Source organism: Anarhichas minor, unplaced genomic scaffold (genome assembly GCF_050575085.1).
Source record: "Anarhichas minor isolate MPS153535 unplaced genomic scaffold, ASM5057508v1 ptg000011l, whole genome shotgun sequence".
Classification (NCBI taxonomy): Eukaryota; Metazoa; Chordata; class Actinopteri; order Perciformes; family Anarhichadidae; genus Anarhichas; species Anarhichas minor.
The window spans coordinates 14,105,773-14,124,630 of NW_027466457.1; the positions used below are offsets into that span (position 1 = coordinate 14,105,773).

At 42.3% G+C, this 18,858-nt stretch overlaps 1 protein-coding gene across 2 annotated transcripts in view; it reads left to right on the top strand.

Moving 5' to 3' along the window:
- LOC142947761 (pleckstrin homology domain-containing family A member 7-like) overlaps positions 1-18,858 on the top strand; it is a 120,940-nt gene that overhangs the window by 54,262 nt on the left and 47,820 nt on the right. For both annotated transcript variants that reach the window (XM_076089559.1, XM_076089560.1), the window contains exon 4: positions 6,326-6,409. In XM_076089559.1, the coding sequence (XP_075945674.1) occupies positions 6,326-6,409 (84 nt within the window). The remainder of the gene's footprint in view (positions 1-6,325; positions 6,410-18,858) is intronic.

The following is an 18,858-nucleotide window of genomic DNA, read 5'->3' on the forward strand; positions in this document are numbered from 1 at the left end:
ATTATACTATATTGATCCCTTAAGGGGGAAATTTGTCTCTGCATTTGACCCATCCCTGTATATAGGGATGCAGTGGGCTGCCAATGACAGGCGCCCGGGGTTCAGTGTATTGCTCAGGTACACTTCGACACGTCCCAGTCGAGGATCGAACCGTTGACCTCCCGGTTCCCAGACAACCCTCTTAACCCAGTGAGCCACAGTCGCCCCAAATTTACTTTTAGAGCTACGAGTAATTATCATATTCTTTATTGATTCATCTTTTGACTATTTTTCTGAGTAGCTGGCAATAGTTTTTTGTGTTTAAAATGTCAATAGCGAACATCCCCATCACAATTCCTCATAAGCCAAGGTGATGAAGATGAAAATATTCCGTTCATGATGATATAAATACTCTCATGAAATGTGTTGGTGATTAATCTTCAGTCAGTCGATTGATCATTTCAGCGGGACCGCTCAGCTCTTCCTGTAATTTGGCTACGAAGACAAACAAGAGTAAATAAAGCGAGCGGAGTTCCTCGAGAGACCCGGTGACACCCGAGTCACATGACGCAGCAGGTGTGGCGTGCCAGATCATGTGTGGCATGCGTGATCACGCCTGTTTACATGAGAGGTGGGACGCCATTGTTTACGTAACCCCACCCAGGTTTACCGCCCGTCCTTCATAAATGTCATGTGGATATCGACCGGGGCAGAAAAGTCAAACGCTGAGCAGCTGACAGCAGTTCAGTGGTCAAGAGGAAGTTTAACTCCCCAATGTCATGTCTGCCTTAAAAAACAGAAAGAAGTCTGCCTCAGCTGCAGGGGAGCTAGTCTGATAAATGGAGAACAATGGAAGAACAAAGAAAAATCACAACATTACGATACTGGCTTGAAAGAGAGAGTGGTGTTTGGATCTCAGATGACTAAGTAAAGAGCCGTTTTGTCTGAACAGCTTGTTTGGGTTTTGTTAAGAATTAAATGGCATGAAAGAGCTTCTTGTATATCTTCTTTAAGATCTTCATGTCACGAAACCCCAAATTACTGTCTGAGACTGGATGCTGGCGTGAACGGGAGAGAAGTCATGGGAGTGATGAGCCTCTTTATCTGTCGGGGTAGTTTTCTCTGTAAAGCAAGCTGTCGTATCAATAACAAAAGTTCTGTACCTCCAAAGTTACACAGACAAAGAAACTGTGATCAATTTGGTGGTTTTGATAGAGGCATATGTTCCCTGCTGGGATCAGTGCTGAAACAGGTGCCAGAATCTCTCTCTCACACACACACACACACACACACACAAAAGTGTGTCTGAGCTCAGCTCATTGGTGCAATCAGTCTCGTGTCGGGTGCACCTGAGAAACCCTGCTGAATTTTTACAAATATGGCATCAGATTTGAGAGTTCCAGCTGACACTAATGGTGAGAGGAAGGATTCCGAAAGTTCGATTCATTTGTTGGATTGATATGTTGCAGACAGTCTGAGGAAATGATCCAGGCTAACATGTTGCGGTGCATCGAGGCTATGATGATCTATTTATGAATGGCAGTTTGTTCACATGCTGACAGATCTGCTGCTTCCCTGCGTGGTCTGTATCAGAATCCCTCTGGCAGAAATGATGTTCTGCCTAAACTGCTTGCACGTTAATGAAGAAGGAAACATATGTCATGTAATTCTTTCGATCAGCGGCCGAAGGCGATATGTCTTTAGGTTGTCCTTCTCTCAGTCCGTCCCGTTCTCGTGAATGCGATATCTCAGGAACGCCAGCAGGGAATGTCTTCAAATTATTGATATTAAAAAATATCGTCCGCTTGGACTCGAAGGAGAATTGTTTAGAATTCTTGTGTCACTGTGACCTCACGCCCGTTCCATTAGCATGATGTTTCAGGATCGCCTTGAGGGAATTAAAAAAAAAATGGACAAAGTTCCACTTGAACTCGAGGGTTTTTAGAAAAATGTCAACATTTAAGTAAAATGTCATAAAAAGTTGATTTTCATATTGGCACAAAACTCAAACGTTACATAAACTCTAGCATCTAAAACGTTTAAACAGTCGAGTCGTCGCTGCCACCCTGCAGGTGAACACATCTTTCACAGTGTCGCCCTCATCTGAGACTATTATGATCAGTTGGAGTTGTTGTTTTTTTGAGAGGTGGCTCTTTAAAGGATATGGTTATTATATAAGTGCTGGAGAGAAGTAGAGTAGTGCCTCAGTTGTCCCTGTCCTTAAAGTTTATGGGACAGCAGAGTTGTTTGGATGAGTGCAATACATTTTTACAGCTGCACTGTGTGCTTTCAGCTGATGCTGTGTTTCAGGTGCACTTACCTCTCAGCCACAGTGAGCTACAATGGAAATAACGTGAGATATGAAACATGACGAACACGCTAAAAGGCTGAGCAGAAGCTTTGAATTCAAAGCCTCCGAGCACTCACATTCTCATCTGAGCCTCATGTGAGTTGTTGTTGGTGCTCAATGATACAAACTTCATCTGTACCTCTTATCACAGCTGTCATCCACAGATACCGTGTTCACACTCCAGGTACGCCGACCCACAAAACCACACAAGGGGACGCGTCAAAACAAACTCATACGGACAAAAAATACAGTTTTCTGATTACTTTAATACGAGTCAGCATTTATATATATATATATATATATATATATATATATATATATATATATATATAAAGGGGGAAATCGATCAATTAGTCAGCAGATAATCAGGGATATTTGTCTTTATGTGTTTGATGAAACCTGATATTAAAATTGGACAGGATTAATAGCTTAGTAACCCTTCATATTATCATCTGTTTGTTGTGTAGCAACGAGTTTTCTTCTGTAGAAAAACAAGCAGCAAGAAGCCTCATCTAATTCTACACACACATACACTGCAGATGCCAAAAGCATTGGCGACAGCATGATTAGAGCAACTTTTCCCGGACTCGTCTTTTCTCCGGATCTCCTTCTGATCCGCTGATGTTGCTCTTGGTTTTGGTTCTTCGACACAGTTCTTGTTATGTGACTGTTTAACACTCGAACTAAGCGGTCACTCCATCTAAAAGCTCTCGCTCTTAAGTGATATTTACCATTTATGTTTTAGACACTGATGAATTCCATCTCCACTGAAGCTGCACTTCTACTCGCTGTGAGAGCGAGACACAAAGGACTCACAGATGGGAGGCGCGTTGTGTGGACGTGTCTTTTATTGCCTTTTTATTAAAGGGCATTGTTAAAAGGGTGCTTTACAAAGCTTTTAGCGCCGCTCCAACATTTTTTTTCCCTTCACAGCTCGGGTCATCGACTGAAATGACACCATCGTGGCGTCGTTGCATGTCGCACTGTTTTGAACCTCGCTGCAGAGGGAAATCACAGCCGCAGATAAACAAGCTCTCAGGACTCTTGAGACGCTGTTCCCGTTCTCATCCTGCAATCAGACATGGCTTTATCAGTTCCCCCAGGAGCAGTGCTTCACATGTCAGCTGAGAAGTAAACAAATGCGCTTGATTTGATCTTGGAATTTACCGCTCTTCCACTGAGAGCATTTGAGGGGTCCTCAGCGGTCATAAATACCTCTGTTACCATTTAATAGTCTGGCAAGGAGATCAGAGTTAATAGGCTTAGCATTTCATTTCATAGGCTCTGTATGAATTCTGCATGCGTCCATTAGTACTCACACATTAGTGCGAATGAGAGATGGTCTTACAGCTGTCACCATGGCATAATTAACGTAATTTCTTGAGCTCATGTTTATTATGTGTTTTATTTATTGTAGTAACGTCGCAGCGTGTTTATTCATTAGGACAAAGGTGTTGCTTCACGCGTTCACACTTAGAAGTCGTAGATTGTCACGTTAACACAATAAACCAATAATCTAATCATTTGTATTAATCCTGTTAGCATCATTTCCTGCTGAAGTTCCCATTTATGTGAGCTGTTCCTGACTATTTAACTCATTTTCTTTCTGAATGTAATCGATGTACACCAGCCACCAAAGACTCCTGCCATACATATTCATACCTTTCAAAAAATGTATCGCCAAATACTGTAGTTAGATAGATATATCATTTTATATATTTATTATTTTAGAGGATTTTGATATCACCAAAAAGTTTTGCCATTTTTTGAAAAAAACAACGGTACCAAAAATGATTTACCTCAAACCGGTTGTGAGGACTTCCTCCAGATCTGTAACCATAATGCAACATACGTGACATCACCCGGATCGACCCCGGTAGCTGTTTAGCGGTAAACCGGCGCCGACAGACCGCGGCTGCCGTTTATCATCGGCTGTTGAATTTGTCGCGACTCTGCAATGAGACAACGTCTCGGCCATAAGTCACGGCTCAGAAGCCTGTCAGGACTTTCTGTTTCTCTTTACATGCTACAACTGATCTATTATAATTCCATCCTGTTCTCAGAGCGTATCCCCCTGAGGGATGCTACTATCTGGAGCTCTTTGGTGTGTCTCACACTCACACACACACACACACACACACACACACACACACACACACACACACACTCTGGCAGCATCTCCAGAACCGTGCTGCCGTCCTCTCCTTGTGGATTGGAAGCAAAGGTTTTTCTCCGTGAACACACTCTTCTTCATTTCGGTCTGTAGAGATTTTTATTTTTTATTTTTATGGCCAGCTGTCAAACATGTGTGTGTAAATGTGAGTGCAGTCCCCTGTGGGCCACTGCAGGTGAGTCGTCAGCAATCCAAATTTGGGAAAAAAAAAAGAACTTGTGATCTCAAGGCAAAATGCCCCTTTAGTCAGTGGCAAACATGATGTCCATGTGTTTATATGGCCTCTGTTAGAGTAACTGTCATTAGTAGTAGTACAACTAGTGAAAGAAAGCGTCTGGAGGCAGCGTGTTGAGACGTGACCAGCTTCATGTGATCGTGTTTAGGTCTCATGCTGTGAGCTAATAACAGCATCGTCAGTGCTCGTTATGGAGGCCGCTGCTGTCATGTCGCCGGGTCTTCTGGGAAACCTTGTAGTCGTGTCGGCTTTGATCTTCTGCTACATGGAGCAGGAACCTGTACGACATGAGTAATGTGAGCTCATGCAGAATGGAAAACGGTGTTACTTCGCATCGATCGTTGTGAGATATGGGGAAAGGTTTCTGAACCTTTACACACACACACACACACACACACACACACACACACACACATGGGGTTTGTTTGATGAGTGTTTCTGGTGTCTCTCTTCAGTGTTGGGCTTCTGTTCTCCAATTCAGGGGAAAGAACTTTTTGTCAGACTTTTGTGTCGCTAGTGATTCTGTGGCAAACTGCACACAGCACTGATGCTATTCCTTTATGTTTTTGAGGCTCTGTTTACCCAATTTTTGTCTGTGTGAATACATTAGTCTTCACACTCGTATATAAAGGGTTTATATTCACTGAATTGGCTGGAGAAGTGCAGTTGGTTTATCTGCCATATTTCCCTACCAAAACTTTTTTTAAATTTATGTTTAAAAAAAAAATATGATCCAATATTTAAGCACCAAACTACGGGTTATTTTCTATACATTTGTGGCATTTTTCATATGAATCCGTTACATAGTTAGCTGCTCGTCTGAATGTCAGAAAATAGTGAAACATGTCCGTCACAGTTTCTAAGAGGGGACGTCCCAAAGATGAGCGGATTACAGAGTTGTGAAATTAAGCCTGTTTCAGCACTATTGTGTTGTCAGACAAAGACAAGGCAGCATGCCTTTTATCCTTTAAAACTTTGTACTTTTCTAGTTTTAATTATGTGCTTTCACATTTTGAAGTTTGTCCACTGACCTCTTTGTTCATTAACCTCAGAGCTGTAAAAACTTCACTATAAACATCAATATATCACTGCAGTCATTGTCAAATCCCTGCTGTGAGTCATTCAAGCTACACACACACACACACACACACACACAGTGACCCTCCACGCCACCCTGTGTTGTTTACCTTGTCAAAGGCTTTTACACTCTGGCTTAGAATGACTGACCGAGTCTATAACTGATGGAGGCCCAGGCCTGCGCTGTCATTTTGTGCTGAGCCCAACACTTTGTTCCACACAGGCTGTACGGGGCGGTTTGGGTGGGGTGGGGTGGGGTTGGGTGGGCGTCCCAGCAGCCAGCCCTCACATTCTACACGGGGCCGGGAAAGTCAGGGACGAAAGGCCCATCGGGGTGGAGAGGTTGGACAGAGCCTCTAAGCCCGCTACTCCTCTGGGGAATGATCGGCTTGTGTCCGCTGTACTTGTAAAATCTGGGGGGGGGATCCAGGGTGATACTCTCACAGTGTTTGCAGAGCAGCCGCGGTTTCTAATTTTGTCTCTCCTCTCTCTCCTCCCTCTGTCACATCAGTCACAACCAGAGCACCACGGCGTTTCGCCATCCTGTGAGCCGGCAGATTTCTGCAGAGAACATGGATTTTATCCTGCAAGAACAGTGAGTGATGAAGTTTTCTTTTACTCCTCTGCAGCCGCATACATACAAACAATACACAAAGCTGTTGAAATAAAAATGATGCATTGACTTCCTCCTGCTGTCTTGATATATACAACACTAAAATTGGCAAAAAATGTCTTTGTGTTTTCATCTGTGAGTTGAATGCCACGCTGTGAGCTGCTTATTTTATCACTTTCTTTAAAGCGATGATAAATCCGGAAGGATTTACAGAAACTCCTTTCCTGCTCTTGCAGTTGTGACTGTTTTACGGTTTGTTATAGTGTTGCCTGAACTTCTGTTTGACAGTGACTTTGAAAACATCTTACCCGAGCCTTAAAGTCATCTTTTCTTAAGGTTTAGCTTTAAGTTTTAGTTCTTTATTGAGTGGGTATTTGGCAGGTTTCAATAGAAGTTCAGGGTTGTTTTATGTGAAGACGTGGGCCTTTTCAATTCACTGCTATAGGAGACCTTGAGAGGTGCTGCTAGGCTCACTGTTTCCCCCCGTTTCCAGTCTTTATGCTAAGCTAAGCTGTCACGATACCAGAAATGTAGTAGTAGATACCAATGCCAGTGAAATTCTACAATCTATTCCTTCAAACAATTGTATTTATTCAGGATTCTCGTCAAAAACTAGCACTTGAACGCATCATAATGAAACTCAATGCAACCTCCATTAACGTTGGCTGCTGATAGCTTAGACAAACGAGTACTGTCAGGTCTTCAGAGTTTTGGGATCCACTTGGTACCGAGGTATCGGTTCTTCTACTCAGCTCATAGTGAATCCGAGTAGGGATTTGCGGCACAACTTCACCGACTTCAACGGTGCACGGAGAAGGGACAAGGCCAGCAACACTTGTAGCGTGCAGAACAACTTGACTGTTAAACCAACGTGTTCGGGCTTGTGGCTTTCGTCAGGGTCATGATGAGATACGAGAGTAGTGTCGATCTTGTCATCTGTCTCTCAACAAGGAAGCGGATGAGTGTATTTCCCAAGATGCCGATCTGTTCCTCGCATTCCTAAACTAGAGTTGTTTTTTTTTGTGAGGTGCAAGGGTTAAATCTACAGTATGTCCGTGAAGGGAGCAGAAAGTAGACAGTTGGTATTTTAACCAGACTGTCTCGCTGTGATCGCAGCCTCACAGGACATAAATATGTTTCTTTGTACTATTTTGGTGCTTCATCACTTTAAGAGACCCGGTAAGTGCAGGTCTCCGTAGAATATACAGGTCAGAGTGCTTACTCATGCTTGTTTAGGAGACATCGCACTCTAAGGGCTTTGTGTGAGCAAAGCTTTTCCTTACACTGAGTAAACCCAACACCAGACTTTCCCCACAATAGAGACGATCTCTAAGCTCTCAGTTACAATAGATGGGACACTCCTGCTGCCCCCAAATTGTGATGTAGGTCAATAAGACTGGTGGATACTAAACGCATCCTCTAGCTTGAATATAGAAAAACAAAAAACCTACCTCTACTACGAACCAAAAACAAACAAGAAACAAACACTCTTTAACAGCGTTTGCACAGGGGGTTTGATTGGTTAGCGGCGGTGTGCCTTGAGAATAATAACTCCACGTCTTGCTCCTGGCACTGTAAACCAGTTTTTGTCTTTTATATGTGTGACAGTGTTCCCATGTTGTCAGTGCTGCAGGCCGCTGTCTAGAAACAGACTGCAGCACTTCCTCCGTTTCTTTCAGCTGCTTTAAAACCGTACCTGCATAAACCCTCGGGAGGCAAAGTGGAATTTGAATGTGAGCTTGCAGAATATATATATGGCGAGCGCGTGCTACTTCCAAAATACCACAATTGAATTCATTCCTTCACAGCAGCCGTGGTGCTATTGAACATTTTGGCTATCGCTGCTGTAGGAGTGGAAGAGTCTGAATGCCGTGAAAATGTGTCCGTGTTATAAAAGTAACGGCAACAAAATGATGTATTATCCCGTGACCCTCATATTTTGGGTCTAAGAGCTGCATATTTGTTGTCAAAGTATGATAATTGCTTTATTTTCTTTTAGGTCCTAACCGATAAGTGGCATCATTATGCCGCCCTCTGTAGATTTGAAGGCTTTTGATGACACCACCAATCACAGCACTTAGTTTGATAATTGCTAAAACCTTAGTTAACTCGTATCTTTTTGGTAGAAGTCTAAACTGTTCTCGCCTTTGGTTGAAGACAAGTGGGCGGATCTCTAAGCAGAGCATGTGTTCCTGGAGACTCCTGCTTTAAGCAGGAACCACCACAGAGGAGGTCTTGAGCACTTTGACAGGTGTTCACGTGTCTGTCTGTCTGTGGACAGATTTTGTCAACACAATAGCGTCACAACCGTCCAAGACACATTCATGGAACTTGAGACTTGAGACTCTTGAGGGGGGTGGGTCGGGGGTCGGGGGTAGGAGGTGGGAAAGGGGGCCCTCCTCTATACACCCCTGACCTGATTTTTGCGTTGCAGCTGGTTTGATCCTATCGCAACTTCTCCTCTAGTTTAAAACTGGTTTTGAACCTCAAGAAGACAAACTCTATGCGTTTCACAAGTGGTCACACTGTGGTGATCCGATATGAATCCATGCCCTCAGATTGGGGAATCTTGCTAATTCCGTTCAGAAGTAGAGCGGGTAGCTGTGGAAACCAGTCTTCACCAGTGGCACTGTGGTAAATGGCATCCAGCCCTTCATAGTTATATAGTTAGCAGCATGCGCATACAGGATCTCTCCTTTTTTAAATTCCTACTTATGATTTGGTTGTGTGACAAGAGTTATGCAGGAATCTGCTCTCCATCCAAAGTGCTCAGTATCATCACACTGTGCTGTATCCATTAAACGTCTAAAGTTAGAAACCTTTATTCCTCTCAGGACGCTTCACTTCCTCAAACATAAACAATATCTGTGATTGTTGTAATCAGGGTCTCAGTGTGCGTGATAATTGTTTTGTTTGACTGCCAGGTCCCACTGTGATCTCGACTATATATTGTTGGGTCCCAGGCGTAATAGATATTAATCAATCAATGAGACTTAGATAAAGCTTAACACAATTATTTCCACTTCTTTTGGTTGATTACCGTGTGTGTGTGTGTGTGTGTGTGTGTGTGTGTGTGTGTGTGTGTGTGTGTGTGTGTGTGTGTGTATGTGTGTGTGCGCTTAATATAAGAAGGTCAGACAGAGGAATCTTTTTTGTGTCTCTGTTCTTCAACTCTTACTTCACCTCCCGTCTGGATCTGAAGCCCCAAAGCTCCAGAGGTGGGAGGCACCTTGAGCCAAGAGATCAGTGCTCTCAACCTCCTGGCTTTAGATGTACGGCCTGATGTTCCTCACTCAACATCAGAGCTTCATCTGACACATGCATTAAGGCTCCTGCATTGCATCTGTCCGTCTGTCTGCATGTCCTTTGCGTAACTCGAGAACCCGTTCATCCGATCTGCCTCAGACTTGGAGGGTGTATCGCTGGGGGAAGAAGAACGGCTCTTGTTGGTGCAATTAAGACACGCGACCGGTTCAATATTACTAAACTTTGACTTATAAAACAATCCAGCATGTAGTCCACAGCGGGCAGACCAACGCTCATCAACTGCAGTTCACCTCACAACCAAACTCTTCGTCACTTCCTGGAGTCGACGTAAACTGACAGCCGACTGGACGCCGAGTCGAACCAGAGCGTATTTCACCAATCGAGAGCTGGGTGTGTTGGCTGTATTTACTCGCTGTAGAAATTGTAACTTAACTTGTTACACTAATAATATTACTGCCAGCAAAATACTTTTGCTAATTAATAATCCATGCTCTACTCAGACCTCAATTGAAACATTCTTAAGCTCTTGATGAACAGTGAATCATATATTTTTATGTACATTGTGTTCCCTTATACTGGTTTTCTTTTCTCATCCTATTAGTGCCAAATATCTTTCACGTTTTATGAAATATATCTATGCAGCTAGCCTCAAACACATATTTTACTAATTCAGTGAAGAGCAATTAATAGAGCTTTAGGTGCTGCAGCTTCTAATGTAATGAAGAAACGCATTCTAATGTAATGAAGTTTCGCTCCATTTCCAGCGGCCTATTTTCATTTCACCTCTTGTTCATTTTTCCGTTTCTGTCTCGTTCTTTTCATTTCCTCTTCTCTCTGTTTCCATTTGTCCCACCCGTCCAACTTGTTCTGCTATTCTCTGTCTTCCTTGTCCTTCAAATTATCTGTCACACTGTAGCTCTTTTCTCACAACTCTGCTTGTTCCCTTTCTATTTTATTTGTGCCCTTATCTCATCTTCAGTCTTTTCCCTTAATACAACATGACATGTGGATGCAGTTTTTTTTACAAAGACTTGATTAAAAAATGTGAATAACGTAAACAAAATGCAAGAAATGTGTATGATGGATACTCAGATTTAATTATTTCTAAATTTGTGGCAGACTCCGATCTAGCCGCCTGCCAGAGAAGCCAAACTAGCGTACTTTAAAACAAATCTTTAGCATGAAAGGCAGGAAGTGCAGTCTTTCATATCCTCATCCTATCCTGTCTCTGGTCCATCTCTCCGTTCTAAAGGAGGAACCAGGTTACATTTTTCCTTGCTCTGTTCTGACGGATCTGTCTTATTAGCAGCTGTGTGGGCGTGAAGCAGGCCTGTCCAAGCTGCTATGATAACGTGTCAGTACAACACACACACACACACACACACACGCACACACACACACACACACACACACACACACACACACACACACACAGCACCTCAGACATTGGTGTGTGTGTATATGTGTGGTTATGTAAATAGATGGTGAATTCTGCACAGGTTGGAAGGACAGGATGTGCATTCAGAAGCATTATTGGAACGATACACTCGAGTGGGATTCTTTGCTGTGATTGTGCAGCACACAGCTGAGTACCATCAGCAGCATCGGACTTCATACTCGCAGTAAAGAGCGTCCAAGAGGGTGATGCATTATGGCTTTGGAAGAACAGTGAACTTGACTGAAGAAGCTTCATTAAAAAAGTGCCTGAAGGAAAAAGAAAAGAGGATTGTTTAATCCCCTGGTTATTTAGAAAGCAACTTATTAATCAGAATTCATCAGACTGAAAATTCACTAGTTGTTCAATATTTAATTAGATCCTATCATTTGGATCTTTGGTACAAAATGTTTTCTTCTTTAAAATGGGCTAACTTAACAGCACTTTTTATGAAGTTCTCTTCCAAGAGAATCTTCAGATCATTCCCCATGGATTGGTTGTCTTTGGTTCATATATGATACTAGCAGTTATGCAAGCTTGTTTTTAAGAAGCATCATTTTATCTTCAATATCTTCCACGTTTTATGTAAACATCAAATGAACTTAAAGTGCGCTTGCAGAGTTGGGAGTACTTGGTAATACTGTGAATGTCACAATGTGTGAATGAATCCTTGAGCCAGGCTAGCTGTCTCCCTCTGTTTCTAGTCTTGGTGCTAAGCTAAGCTAATGGCCTCCTGAGTCTAGCTCTGTAGTCACGCACAGACATGAGAGTGGTATCTATACTGTCCTCTATATCTATCTATCTATGGTATCTATACTGTCCTCTAACTCTCGGCAAGAAAAGGAATAAGCGAATTTCGCAAAATGTTCAACTTAAATTTGAATGGAGTACTATTTTGTAATAATCATAATGATGATAATGATAATAATATTAATAATAAATGTAATCAAAAAATATAGCACGTTATTACAAGAAATGCAGCACAAAATGCTTTACAACAAAGAAAGATAGACATAAAATAACAAATATATGTCAAAAAACCCTCAGTGGAGGTAATTAAAGGCTTAATAAAGTTAAATAAAGTTTGGCGTCTTCTGCATAATCACTTTTGGGTACCTGGGCATCTGAGGCAGAAGCAAACACGGACCCTTCCAGTTTCCCGCCGGACACAAATTCCCGACAGGGCACAATTACACCGAAAAAAGCATTTTGCCAGCCATCTCAGAACATCTTCCCCGGGGTTTAACCTCACGGCAGGTCTTATCTGTGTACAGACAGAAAACTGCCCCCGGAAAAAAAGACTGCTGGTCTCGATCGGCTCCTCACATTGAAGAATTACTGGATTTTTCTTTAAAAACAGTTCTTTAGCTGGGATTTTAAACATCTCAGGGTCCAGTGTATTTGGGGCCATTAATCAGATAAATAAGACAGGAATCGTTGGAGGCTAGTTCCTTTAGCACGTCTCTACCAATAACCATTGAATCCAATGACCTTGTGTTTGTTATTGCTGTTGGGTTTTAGTTTGATATGTTAGTATTACGGGTGACATGTTTGGTTGTAAATGCAATTCCTCTCATCTAATTATAAAGTACCGTTCACAACAGAGATGATGTAATTACCATTAATGTATGTAGAAGACTGGGATTATATTCCCACCGTCTGTTATCTGTGAACCCTAATTATCCAATTACCATCGCTCCACTGCCAACAACAGAGAAACCATTTCAGCTGCTGCCCAGGGCGCTATCCAAAAACCTCCACCGTGGTGCTATTTAAGGCTTCTCTGAGCCGGCATGAAGCTCTTGAGGTTTTCACTGAGGCCAAAGCTCTTTTGTAAACCTTTATACTCCAAGGATGGAGTTTTTTCGCTCCACTGAGCTGCTCTTTTTTTTCATCTTCGCATTTATATACTTTCACACACATCCGTACCTTTTACTGTCGGCCACTGAGCCTCTCAGCTGGAGCCGAGCTAACCTTTAGATTACCGCCACCCTGTCGACGACACATGCTGGCACACAAGGTGTGGAGTTCACTGGAGCTCATACTGCGGTATGAATATCTGTCAACTCCAGCACCGAGCTGCACCAGCCGGGCTCCTTTTTTATTGTTTTTTTATTTGATGTCAACGTCAACTATGGTGGAGGCTTCAGCTCACGGGTCATGAAAGCAGAGTTGAAACTCCATCTGAGAGCGTTATTAGCAACAGGGTGCGGCGGGTATTTGTGTGCACGGCGGCCAGCGTCAGCGGGCCTGCTCACCAGGGGTTATCGCAGATTAAAGTGGCTAAAGTGTCAGGACTTTACAGCTCCTAGGAGTACTTTATCAGCTCTTATTTTGGCAGCAGGAGAGATGGAATAACTTCCTTGGCTGGTTCTCAGTATCTGTCTGCAACTGAAGTGTGTCGAAGTCTATTTGCACCCCGTCTGTCCGTCTGTCTGCTTGTCATCAGCTCTGGGGTCATGTCTCACTGGTGGATTTCAAATTTTTCCCATGTGTTCCTATACTAGGCTGTTTATAACAAGTGTACGTAGTCACTTAACATCGCCCATTTGTTTGTGGACTACAGTTTTGAAGCCTTGAGTTTGGGAATAGGGGGTGGAGCTCGAGAGAAGTGAGGCCAGGCGGGGCCAGGTACTGCACCTTATGCTAAGTTAGCAGCTAAATCTAATGCTAGCTAGCTTGGTTAGCAAGGTAATTAATGTTAACAGTGACTCATTTTGGCGACCAAAAAACAGGCTAGTTTGTGATGTACTTACCGGAAAAATGGAACAGCCAACTAATTAGTTTGTTTTAACGCTGAACTATGCTGTGGTAGCAACGCTGTGGTAGCAACGCTGTGGTAGCGACCTGTCAATCACAATGTAGCCACGCCTTTAAGGATAACCTGCTTTATCTTCTATTTTACTCTAAACGGGATCTAAAATTACTAAATGAACAACATTCTGTATTGAAGAAAACTTAAAACTAGCAATTGTTACCATAAACTCATGTTTACAATGTTTACTGAGGTAATAAATCAAGTGAGAAGTAGAGTCATGTTCTCATAGACTTCTACACAAGCAGAGCTTTAAGTTTAAAACCCTTCCACATTGGCTCCACTTTTCAGCAGAGGTTGCCCCTTGGTTCCCATACGTGTTATTCCAGACTTTATCAATACTCCCAATAAAGGAAATGAATCAGACTTTATGATTTACTTCTTCATTTTGTTGCACAACACAATATAGATCTCTAGCCATGCACAAGGCAAAGTCAAGACCAATTTTAGAGCAAAGTCCTATTCCTCTCCTTAACTTTCATATTGTACATGCTCACTTTTAGTATTTCAAACCCTCTCACTTTACTGGTTGAACGTATCTGGGGAATCAAACTGTTTTTGTTAACATATGCTTGTCAGGCTCGGGTCAAATAGAAGCTTATAGCTGAAACAGAGCATGCATGCTTGGTGAAACCCTTTCCCTTTGTAAATGGAGGTAAACAGAATTCCTGGCTGTCACTCGGCGTGCCTTTTTCCTTTTGTCGCATTTGTTTCTCTCAACTCTTCCTCCGTGTTATTCCTCTCATCACGTCCTCCAGAAGCTTCTTCTGTTCTCTCTCTCTCGTTGTCCTCGTAGTTTGTTTTTCCCCCCCGTCTCTGACCCTTCCCTTGCTCATTGATATGGGACCTGGAGATTTAAGAGAAGTTACGCCAGCGATGTGATGAGTGAACACATGGTGCTTCGCCGGGGGGGCGGCTTGGCAATGCTTTGGTTGACTGTTGCCATAGCAGCAGCAGTGTGGAATGTGTGGTCTCATTCTCTCTCAATTATGTTCCTGGCTTTTGTGATCATCTCACACTGGCTACAACAATGCAGCACCACCTTTAACTATGACCTCAGTGATCAACTTAATCGAATTTACACATTTCTGTTAATTTCAACAACAAAAAATGAACATAATGAACTTCATAAAGGTAGAATTTGGGGCAGAGCTGCTGTATTGAAAATGGGAGAAAAATGTCAAAACTTTGCAACTGTGACACGCAAAACAACAAATCATCTCACCGAGATTTAAAGATAGAAAGATGACAAAACAAATATATAAACCAGAGACCGTCTTGTGACGGGATCACAGCAGCCGTGACGCAAAATCAGCCCAGACCACACCCATCGTCAAACCTGACTTTCATTTTGATCTCAACTACACCGCTCTAAAGTTTCAGGACTGGTTCGTGCGTGATTTTCACGCTGTCGCGGTGAGAAGATCTGTCCACGGAGAGGCAGATAGAAATACAAACAGCAGGTACGCTGCTGAAAACCTCCTCTGTGGTAGCTCCCGTGTCTCAAAGACCACATTTTGCCATGATGACTCACACACAGACTCACAAGGTGAAAGCAGTACCAGCGTCGCTGTTGTGGCTTTTAAAAATACTCCATGAAAGACAATTTAGCCCCATTAGCATCATGGAGGAAGATCTCACTCAGACGTGTCAGGGAAACTATAAAGCAGAACATGGGGGTGCAGTAGGTTTGAATAGCAGTTATTTTAAGTAACATCCCTTTGAAAAGGGGACGCTGGCTGTCCGTACCAACATACTGTCTATTAAGAAAGTTTTGTCTTTTTTGGGGGAAATTGGGTTCAACAATGTGTCAAAGCTGAAATAATGATCTCCACTCCTCTGTTTGAGGACGGGGTACCTGTGTTTTTCTCTCAGATCATTTAAAATCTCTGAATATTTTGGTCTGCAGAATCCAAGCGGTGTATTTAAATGTCAGCGGCGCCTGTGTGGGAAGCCATTGTGTTGATTTCTGACATACTGTGTAGCCGTGGGGGTGGGAGTAAGTTTTTTTTGTAAGTGTTTTAAGTTGACTTTTTCCTGTTGTCTTGTGAGAGGTATCATTAAATAACTCTGGTGGTAAAATGTCAGAATCCTTCCGACAATTAATTTTCCTGTGTGATTAAATCTCCTCTGTGGCCTCTCCGTTCTCAACATGGCCGCCTTTATCCTCCCACAGACAACACAAGAGGAGGCCAACCGCTTTCCTACTGATGAGCAGCTAATCAATGACCCCCAGCCCATTCTGTGGGTCCACTTTTGACCCATGGCCACTACTGCTGAGTGAGACTAATATGCAGCACTCTTTAGATCCGGGTTCCTGCCTTGTCATACTCTCACGGGGCGCCTAAGTGCCCGTCTTAAGTGTTTCTTCTCCACACAGTAATTCGTTCACATCAGAGAACATATTTCCAACGCGGCTAGAACAAATATGGCATGTTTGCGTTCACTGGAAGATTTCACAGAAGCTGAACGTTGTGTGTTTGTGTTTGACCGTCATTGGTGATATTTGTTCTCATGTTTCCATGATTTATTTTTATGATAAGATGCGAGTATACGAAGCTTTCACACTTTATTTTAAAACAGCAGCCCAGTGCATTTTAAGGTAGATGATTTCGCTTTCACACTTTATTTTAAAACAGCAGCCCAGTGCATTTTAAGGTAGATGATTTCTCTGAGGCGATGGCCTGATTGGGTTTCATCACTACATCCCTTCCTTTCATTGGTCAAAGAATTCATCATTCTGTGAAGCATTATTAAAATAGTACTCTGGCGATTTAGTACTGCTCTTCAATACAGTTGGGTTCTAAGGCGAGACACCCCAGGCAGAATTTTTTCATGCACTGTTTAATTTTTTGATTTTGGTTCCATAACTCCTGGTGAAAGAAAACCTCCTAAGTACACATTCACAGGATTATTTTACTACACTAAATTCACCAAACGTTAGCATTAGATAATGCCTCATTTGCGTATTCAAACATAACATTTCAGATCACTTGTAATAAGAAAAATAATTGTCTTAATGTAAGTAATCAAGTACAAGTACAGTACTTTCTAATTAATGGAGTGATAAAAAGATATATCCAAAATTTCCTCTAATATGTCAACAAAATGAAGCAAGAATTTTGTACCTGGCTTTATCCAATGTTCGGATTTCTGAGGTGTTTTATTCCGGGATAACAGATTGTAGGGTTAGACTAAGAAGATTAACCAGTGACACCACATGACTAAACAATGTGATTGACATGTAGACGTAGAAAGAAACAGTGCACATCGGTCTAGATTGGGCTTAACTGGTGTTGTTGTGCTAATACCCTGAGGGTCAGAGTTGTTGGATTGTTACGGGATGTCTGATAGTTTGAATAATTAGACCAGCTGGGAAAAACTTGGCATGAAAATGAAGTGAATAAAGCCTTTGCCCCCTCAGCTCCTACAATCAGCGAGCCCTTGAGTAGAGCACTTAAATCAAAGCTGCTCCATGTAGTTTAAAAGCTTACTGTATGTTGTCGTATTGAATGATGTCTCACTGTGAAACAGCAAGATGTGAAATTATTGTTAGTGAAAATCAGATGTGTACATTAAGACGATAGACATCAACATCATTGTTTATTACCGTTTTGGAGCATTTGTTATTACATGTAGACTGATCTGATAAGAAATTCAATTGATACTTATCTGTACTGTACTAAACGTAAATATAGTGACAGTCAACTTAGGTTAGGTTGTTTAATATATTAATATATATATATATATATTAATATATTAAAACGTGTTGTTATAAAATTCTACCACAGCACACAAACTGTTTCAAATCTACATCCAACCGGAATAAGAAGAAAAGAAAATCCTATCAGCAGACAGGAAGAGACACTCATAATGGCGATGAATTACTCTCCCATAGCAGCTCTCATATTGATGTTGGCAACGTGCCCATTTCATCCAAATAAGTTTGCCAAAACTTTAAGAAATTGATGTCCACTCTGGTGTATTTAAAGTGACAAAAATAAATAAATGGATCAAAAGTAAGCACTTTTCGATCTGCTCCTCTTTCGTAATGAAAGCAGTCTGCGGAGACCGTGGACGCCACACTGATGGAGCTGCAGCGACAACATGTTTAGTGGAGTGTGACCGCCTCCTTTCATGTGGTCTCCCTTGAATTACTCTTCATCGTTCATCTGTTTCCCCCTTTTTCCTCACTTTTCCCTCTCCGCTAGATTAGTTCAGTTCGATTCAAAGAGGCTTGTTGGCTCGGTTAGAAGCCCCGAGTTCTGGTTATAAAACCAGCAAGTAAACTTCCAAAACTGGAAACTAGAAAAGTGCACTCAGCAGAGAGCAGATCTGCAAACACCACTTCTGTTATGTTTGAATGAATGAATACAAACCAAAATGGCCCCCGTCTAGACCTCAACCGTACAAGACGTGTTGTTCCCTCAGACAATGCTCCATGTTGACTGTTTCCTGTTTCCTGTGTGTTAAGTTCTGTTAGCTGTTAGCTCTGTTAGCCAAACACACCGTAGGACAGACACAGAGAAGCACACACAAGCAGTGCACACACATCTCCTGGCGGCGACAAATACATATAAATACAAAATGATAAACAGCTGACAGCTTTAACAGAGAGTTGAGATTGAATTTAATGCCTGAGTCTTATAGATTTCTCTATTGTTCAGTCATTTTCTCTCACGTTTAACTTTTATACCTCTCAGTTTGCTGCAGAGAAGTAAACTGATAACCACGAATGACCCCTTCCTCTTTGGGCATTTGAAGTAATTAAGTGGCTTGTGTTTCCCGTGGACCTCCAGGAGCTTTGTGACATATAGATTACTTCACAGAAAAGAGAGGTCGTACCTTTCTCCAGCCCTCCTGAGCAAGAACGAGCCTTTTTCTCATGAAGGCCAGATTGTGCCCCTGAAGACT